The sequence below is a fragment of the Lycorma delicatula genome, chromosome 2 (assembly GCF_047948215.1).
Source record: "Lycorma delicatula isolate Av1 chromosome 2, ASM4794821v1, whole genome shotgun sequence".
In the NCBI taxonomy this organism is placed as follows: Eukaryota; Metazoa; Arthropoda; class Insecta; order Hemiptera; family Fulgoridae; genus Lycorma; species Lycorma delicatula.
In genome coordinates, this window is record NC_134456.1 from 205,089,560 (window position 1) to 205,098,200 (window position 8,641).

At 34.8% G+C, this 8,641-nt stretch overlaps 1 protein-coding gene across 1 annotated transcript in view; it reads right to left on the reverse strand.

Moving 5' to 3' along the window:
* mEFG1 (mitochondrial translation elongation factor G 1) overlaps nt 1-630 on the reverse strand; it is a 55,489-nt gene extending 54,859 nt beyond the window's left edge. Inside the window, exon 1 of the mRNA XM_075357059.1 lies at nt 421-630. Coding sequence (XP_075213174.1) covers nt 421-483 — 63 coding nt within the window. The 5' untranslated portion in view covers nt 484-630. The remainder of the gene's footprint in view (nt 1-420) is intronic.
* Nucleotides 631-8,641: the final 8,011 nt, after the last annotated feature.

The window sequence follows — 8,641 nt, forward strand, 5'->3', positions numbered from 1 at the left end:
ATCCATGTTTCTGTATCACTTTGTTTACTAATATTACATGTTTTGTGTGCAGACAAAACATAATAAAATACTAAGTAAAATCTGCGAAAATCAGAACATACTTTAAATGAATATCAATAAATTTACGGTCATTGGATAAAAAACAAGGTTATTCTGGAATAATAAATTACAAAATGTGTGAAAAATTAGTCCCTTTTGAATTAATTTTACAAAATAAGATGCTGATTAAATTGCCTGGAATAGTTATTTAAGAAAAAAACTACGCCATAATACAATGAATAGAACAAACGAAGAAAAGCTTAAAATAAATATATAACTTTGTTTTATTGACAATTACAATAAACATAGTAGTAATATAAACTTTCAAAGTCTTAAGATAGAAAAATGTTTTTAGATTTTTTTCGAGAAAAGTGAGGTTACCTTAAAATAAACCAAGGATAAACGCCGAACGACAACAGAATTTAAATGAAGCAGACGGGTCATTTTTATACCGTAAATTAAAAACTATTCTGGTACGAAAATAATACGATTATATTCAAAATTACTATTATAAAAAGAGTTTTAGATATCAATAACTAAACGCACGCAACATCCAGTTGAGAACACATACTGAAAGACCGGGCGGTTGAAAGAACGGTATCACGCGGAAGTAGTAGTTACTATACTAAAACCACAATATTTGAACTTGTCTTTAAATCGTAGAAATGAAATGAGGCGTCTGATTTGATTTTCCAGGATTCGGTAGTGCGAGGATTCTGCGTGGCGCGAGTAGTATCGTCTCGGCCTTTCATCCGGAGGTCACGGACTCGAATCCCTGACAGGTAGGGCATTTTCACACGTTATAAGAATTTCCATTTCATACCATTCTCGGAAGCAGTACCTTAATGTTGGTCTCGGAGACCTAAAAAAAAAGGATTCGGTTTATTACGTCATAAAAATAAATGGTTGGAGCCGTTTGCACGTGAAAAGTAACATGCTATGGATTATACGCTCTTTTTCAAAATAAAAAATTTAATTTACTACCGGGAGATTGGAACTAAAATGAGAAGAAGTATTACCTTACGGTGGTTCCGGAGACTAAACAGAAAAGAGAGAGGAAAATGAGTGAAACAATTACAATCAATGCCTGTACTCTCATTGTTATAGATCAAAAGCTCCAGTACAGAGTTAAATTGTTTTTAATTTAATGTATAAAAATGATTCGTCTACACCATTTAAATTCTGTTGATAATCGGCAGTTGTTATCTTTGGTTAGTTTCAAGGTAACCTCACTTTTCTCGTAAAAAATCTAAAAGAACCTTTTTTTTATCTTAAGAGTTAAAAAAATTCCCTTCTTTTTTTATAAAAAATGTTATTCATTTACTAAAAAAACTAGAAAATAAAAGGACCATCGAACTAAATGAAAATTCGTATTATTTTTTCCTTCTTACAGAATTCCAGATATGAACGGAATTCAGCTTTGTTTTTATCGCTGGCAACTAATTTCTAAATACATTCAAGTAGGTTGGACTCACAAATACCATTCAGTCAGAAGAATTTGCCAAATACGAACTATCTAGCATTTGAAAATAGCTAGCAAAAGTATAACAGTGATATTACTTTATATGTAAAAGAGCCGTTTAAAGTTCTAGTATTTACTACTGCGACGGCTGAGCAACTCCGGAATTTTAGCCTTGAATCAATAACACATTTTATGGAAGGAGAGATTCTACTATGGATCAAATATGTCTGTCAGCATGTGACTTCAAATCATACAAGATGCATAAAAATATAATTGTATGTTAAGGCGGCTCTCAGACTGGAGCAACAGGAAACGCGAAATCAGAAACGAGCAAAAAGCTACATGCAATATCGCTTCGAGCCTCCTCTCACATGAGATCAATCAACGACCATGATTTAACAACAAAATAAACTTTTTTGAACACTATTCTAGTTATGGGGTTATTTTATACTTTTCTGTGAAAAATTTAATTATCTTATCTGACGATAATGAGGTGTTGATATTGTATTGTTTGAGGAAAGTTAGGAAACCACAGAATATGTAGATAAATCCTTCGTGAAAACTTCTAATAGATCACAGTACTATATTTTATGCAAAAGAATTACAGAATCATTCTATGCATTTTAAAAACTGCTTTCAAATGGGCCCTGAGAATTTTTTTACAACACAATAATATTGATTAAAATAAATTTCCAAACAGTTTTCATACACAACAGACAAATACTTCACCGACTGTACATGTATATATAAACTAAGAATATTGCCTGGTTACAGCAATACATATCTCTTCACAACAGCTGTTTGTGTTGCTACTGAATGGCAACTTTTTCAGTATAGCAATATTGTATTGCTCTGGTCTGAGACTCTGAACCTATTCTAATGTAAGCATACTTACAAGTAACATTAAAACAACATTGGTATATTGGTTATGCAGTGCCTATTACTTTAGTATAAGAGCTACCTAATTGTTAATGTGTAAAATGGAGGAAGTGGTATGTATTTAAGCTATGTTCATTACTAAAGGTATGCTCGTAAGCACCAGGAGTTGGAAACCTGATTGAGATATTGAGAATGTGAAGCAGCCAGGTTTCTGCATGGTTTTTATCTTGTTACATGGTATAATCTAGGTTTCTTTGCTGATGTTATAGCTTGGCTATAGAAGCATGCTCTTTTAAAGTTTCCAATTGGTTGTGATGGGAGCTTCCTGATTCACTGATTTGGTCCATTATAATGACCAGAATAATATTCATTATGACTATTAGTAGTTGCTGCTGCGACTCGATCCTTCACAACAGAAAAATAACAAGTCTCCTAGTTGGCTGATAAATTAGCCAACTAGGCTTATTAACTATTAGTTAGTAATAAATTGTGATAGTATAAACTTTGTCAATATTGTCAACTCTAAAAATATTTAAATTAATTTTTACTCTGTGTTGTTCTTTGAATAATTGTCAATTCTTACCATTAATAACTGTATAATCACATAGCAAGTAACACAACATCTGAGACTTATTTTGTAAGTATTGGTTAAATTAAACTGGATTCCTTATAACAAATCCTAGCTTCTCTCTAAGAAGGGATAATTCTTTATTCAAATTTAAAGGTATTATTAGCCAAAAAAAGATCTGGAGGCACAATTCTTTAAAGCAACAAAGTGAGTTATTAAAATTGTTTATAACTTAGAAATATTTATTACTAGCAGACCCGGCAATGCTTTGCTATTGCTATATAAATATACTCACATATATACACACATATATATATATATATATACAGATTAAATGAACAAAATTGAAAGTTTGATAAAACATTAAAAACTGAACATTACAGATCTTCACAAAATTTAATCTTTCACTTTGTCCCCTTCTCCCTTTCTCGTTTTTCCCCTGTTCCATCTCCCTTTATCTCCTTTTCCATTTTTCCTCCTCTTTTCCCATTCCATTTCCCCCTTTTCCCTTTGTCTATTATCCCTGTTTCCAATTTTCCCTTTTCCCACACCTAAATCAGTCATATAGTTTTTTTTCTATAGCGAACATTAAAAAACATTGCCTTTATATACATAAAAGAAGAAAGACAGTTTATATATTTGTTTCTTAATTACCTCGACACCTAGCGAGTCAATTTTTTGCAAAAATATATCTTTTCACGTAATTAGTATATATTCTGAATATGAACCAAATTGGACCATAAATGCAATTTTTCCAGAACCAGTATTCTTCAGTCTAAACTAATGAATTTCCTTCTTCTTTTCCAGATCTGTATCCTCTTCTTTATCGCTAAATGCTATGCTTTTCCTCGTCTTCACAAGCGAAGACAGAGGTTCTCCAGTACGAGGGTTTTTACGTGGTCCCTCTGCGACGGGAGATGTGGATGAAAAATTGTCCATAATCCTATAATACGTCAGTCATTATGTCACAAGGTGACATAAGAGAGACGGTTGGATGTGCATCGGATCATTGATCCTGCCTGGGTTCTCCCATTCAGCCGTCCCTCACAAATTTAATCTTGGCCGGAAAGTCAGGTACTGCCTGATCCACGATACCGACATCCCAGGTCTCGCACGTAGCAGTAACGGCTCCTATACCCTCACCCATGGGATAATCCCTGCCAAGGGCCGAAGTAACTGACTCACGCAGGACGGCGCAAGACTTTGGCAGAGCAAGCTCACAGCAGCCCACCCTCAAGACTCGGATCCACAACCGTGAAGAGTTATGGACACTCCCCATCCGCACTCCGCCCAGCTTCGGCAAACAGATCGGGGTCGTGCCTCCCACCCCCGCTGCAAGCAGCGAAATCGAGAAGTACAACCGCAACCAGCTCGAACAGCTCGGAACCGCCAATCTCGTACTCCAGGGGACTGCTGAGCAAGACCATTTCCCCGTTGGCCGACAAAAGTGCAGGTGCCGAAGGTACCATGTCATTGGACGTGTGCGTAGATGTTGCACGGACGTGGGGTTGGATTTATCCGAGGCAATAAAAAGAAGAAAAAAAGGGCAAAAGATTTATTTTAATTGAAATAACAACACTGCTAGACAAAATTTTTTTTAATGTTTCTCTAAGTGTGATACCATTTTTTGAATTGCTTTTTTGCATACATTAAGATCTGTAGATGCAATTTTTCCATCACCCTTAGTTTTAAATAAATTACGCTTCAAAAAAAATTAAGGGAAAATATAGTTAAAATCTGTAACATTTATAATTTTGCATGGCCATACCTGTGTTAGAGAATGATTTCGCTGATGCTTTTCTTTTATAAATAGCCTCAGGCACACCCCAAATTAATGTCCAGCAGTAATCGGCTAGAATGTTAGTATTCCATTTCCCTTTATAGCGGCTTTCCATCACCGAAATGTCTTGGTGGAAACGTTCACCGTGATCGTCACTTACGTCTCCGAGGTTGTCCGGAAAAAATCCAGATGTGAGTGGAGGAAATGTATTTTCAAAGACATATTAATCCCATATCTCTGTACTAAGTAAGAAGTTGATTAACAATATCACGGTAATTGTCGGAGTTCTGTTTGCCGAGAAACCTTTTGCAAACGTCTCTAAATGAAGCCCAAGCTGCACTTTCTACATTATTTAACATTGAGTTAAATACATCATCTTTGACCAACTCTCTTATTTGAGGACCGACAAATATTCCTTCTTTAATTTTTCCTTCACTTACATTCGGAAATTTCTGCCTGATGTACAGAAATCCGGGACTATCCTTCTTCATTGCTTTTACAAAATTTTTCATTAGTCGTAGCTTGATATGGAGAGGTGGTAAAAATATTTTTTTGGGTTCAACTAAGAGCTCATGAATAATATTTTTTCCATTTGGAGTTCAGTTGTCTCGTTTCTTCCAGTCTTTGGTAACATAACGTTTATTCCTAGCTCGGCTGTCCCATTTGCAAAGAAAACACATGTACTTATTATAGCCTACTTGCGTGCCAAACAAAATAGCTATAACTTTCAAATCACCACTTATGTTCCAGCTATGTTTTTTATAATTTATTTTTTCAAGAACGTATTTCATCACATCGTATATCACTTTCGAATTAGTACCATAAGCGATTGGTATCGAAGGATATTTGTTAGCGTTTTGTAGTAGAACCACTTTTAAACTATACTTGGACGAATCTATGAAAAGGCGCCAATCCTCAGGTTTATTAATTTGTCCTAAGTGCAACATAAGCTCATCAATATTTGTGCAATAAACCAAATTATTTTCATCAATAAAGTACTAAGAAAGTTCTCTTTGTCTGCTTTGAAAGTCCGAAATTATTATACTTTTTTAAAGTAAATTCCAACCTTGCAGTCTTGATCTTATCAGTTCAGCTTGATTTTTTGATAAATTTAAATCCCTAACCAAGTAATTTAATTCAACTTGTGATGTAAGCTAATTCAAAATCAAAATCGTTGTTGTCTTCTTCAGTACTGCCTAATTCTTTATCGCTGCTTTCGAAACATACGAGGTGCTACCCAAAAGTTCGGGGAATTTGAATCTCGCGCGCGAACCATTGCTGGTACGACCTGCTGCCACTAGATGTGGCTAACAGTACTCTTTGTGAATCAGGCTGCACTGTTGACTTTCGTGCGGTTGTGTAACGTTGTGTTTTACTGCTTCGGCGAAGTTCTAACTAGCAGATTTTAAAGAACTTAGAACCTGCATCAAATTTTGCTTCGTGCTTAAAAAACTGGTGCAGAAACCCATCACATGCTTGTGGAAGCATTTGGTGACAATGCTATGAGTAAAAGTAAAACTTTTTTGTGGTACAAACGATTCAAAGATGGACGATCGACAGTCGATGACGATGAGCGTTCAGAAAGACCATCAACAAGCGCAACACCGGAAAACATCGCGAAAGTGCGAGAGGCTATTGTTGCAGATCGTAGAAAAATAATCCATGATGTTTGTGCAATCGTACAAATGTCATATGGGTCTGTGCAACGAATCTTGTCGGACAATTTGAACATGAAACGCATTGCTGCAAAATTCGTACCGAGACTGTTGAACAGCGACCAGAAACAAAGCTGTTTGTAGTGAATAGAAAAATTCAGCAAGGGATGACCCTAAGCGGTGATGAGATATGGGTGTACGGGTATGACCCTGAAACTGAGCAGCAGTCATCGCAGTGGAAGTCGCCAAGTTCACCGCGGCCAAATAAAGCACGCCAAGTTCGCAGCAATGTGAAGTCCATGATGATTGTTTTTTTCGACATCAAAGCATTATCCATAAGGAATTTGTTCCTCTTGGTCAAACTGTCAATGGGATGTTCTATTGTGAAGTTTTGAAGCGGTTATGTGAAAGCATTAGGCGCAAACGTTCAGATCTGTGGGGTAACAACAACTGGGTTATGCACCATGACAACGCGCCCGCGCACACATCGCTAGCCGTTCGGAATTTCTTGGCTTCCAAAAAGACGGTACTGATTCCCCACCCACCCTATTCGCATGACCCTGCCCCGTGCGACTCTTTTCTCTTTCCAAAAATAAAATTTCAATTGAAAGGCCGTCGTTTTAACACAATTTAGGAGATTCAGGAAGAAACGCAGAACGTGCTTCGAACACTTACACCTGCAGACTTTCAGGGATGCACGGAATCATGGGAAAAACGCTGAGATCACTGTATCAATGCCCAAGGGGATTACTTTGAAGGAGACAGTGGAAATTATAAGTTATGGTAAGCTATTTTATTTTTATGGTAAAATTCCCCGAACTCCACATCACCTCGTATATATGGTGCTGTGGCTCAACAATCACAGCCACTGCCACCATTACTGTGTGTGTGACTGGCTGCACCTGGCTCTGGTTACTTGACTAATAAACGTAAAATAAAAAGATTGACTGCAACAGGAAATTCAAGTAACCATATAACGTGGCGAAGCTGTGTATACATATATATATATGAATAAAAAAAATATGACAGTATAACGAAATAATATGATGTATTACATCATATGATTATGAAGATCAAAGCAATTAATATTTACAGAAAATTTAAAAAACTTTTTTTTGACATTGCTTTCCATTTTAAAAATAATTTTTTTTCATGATTTTAACCAATTGTAATTTACTTTATCAAAATATCAAGTGAACATAATTTAACAATAAATTTGAAATAATCTCTGTAGAAAATTTTATTTTTTAAATTTGAACCAGCTGTCTCTTCTATGTATAATAAATGTAAATAAAAGTTGCATTTTTTACCTGTGTAAATTTTTTACATGCCATAACCATAAAAAACAACCAGGTTTAAGCTATAGGTCATCAGATATGACTCACCAGTCATTCCTATAAATGATAATCATTCTAAAGTATAACAAGCACATGGTTTTTTTGAAGGAATAGTGTTTATTGCTTCTATGGTTAGTTCCATCCACAATCACTGCTTAAGTAAAGAAAAATATTATAATTTGTTTTTTAAGTTTCAAGAAATATTATGAATTAAAAAATCATATTTAGCAAAAAATGTCTCAATCACTATTTAAAAAAAAACAGTAATTGGAGAAAAAATTATATATAGTTTTTATGGAACTTGGGTGGGGTATTTAGGTGCTGGTGAGGGTACTGTTATATATTTGGGGGCAAAACACAGATGCATTTGCCTGAGTGTATGCATTTGTGTCTGTGCAGGTATTTAAGTCTTTCCCTACATGTGACTTCTTATTTTTCTTTAATCTTTTTAAACTTTATATCAGTTTAATTTTTGATTTATTATTTTTAAAATTTTACTTTGTTATTCATTTTTATTTATTTATACAAAATATTTAGTCTACATATAACATTGATTATTTACAACAAAAAAAGTATTCATGTAAAACAATTTAAAAGTTATACATATAAATAATTTATTATAAGTTCAATTCCATCCATTTCATCTGATTCCTCAATTTCGCTCTGATAATTCATCACTACTGTTGGTATCATTAAAAATTATCATCTTTTCAAACTGCCTGTCCACAGCCCAGACCACCTCAAAATATTCATCCTGAACATTTAAAGGTAATCACAACTACTTTTAAAAAAATTAACATCCAGTGCTCTAACTTCTGACTTTTTTTTTCTTTCAGTTTATTGAAAACACTTCATTGTACGTGACATTATGCAGTAACGACATTCAATTCGTCCATTCCTGTGGCATTGTGTTTGTTTAGA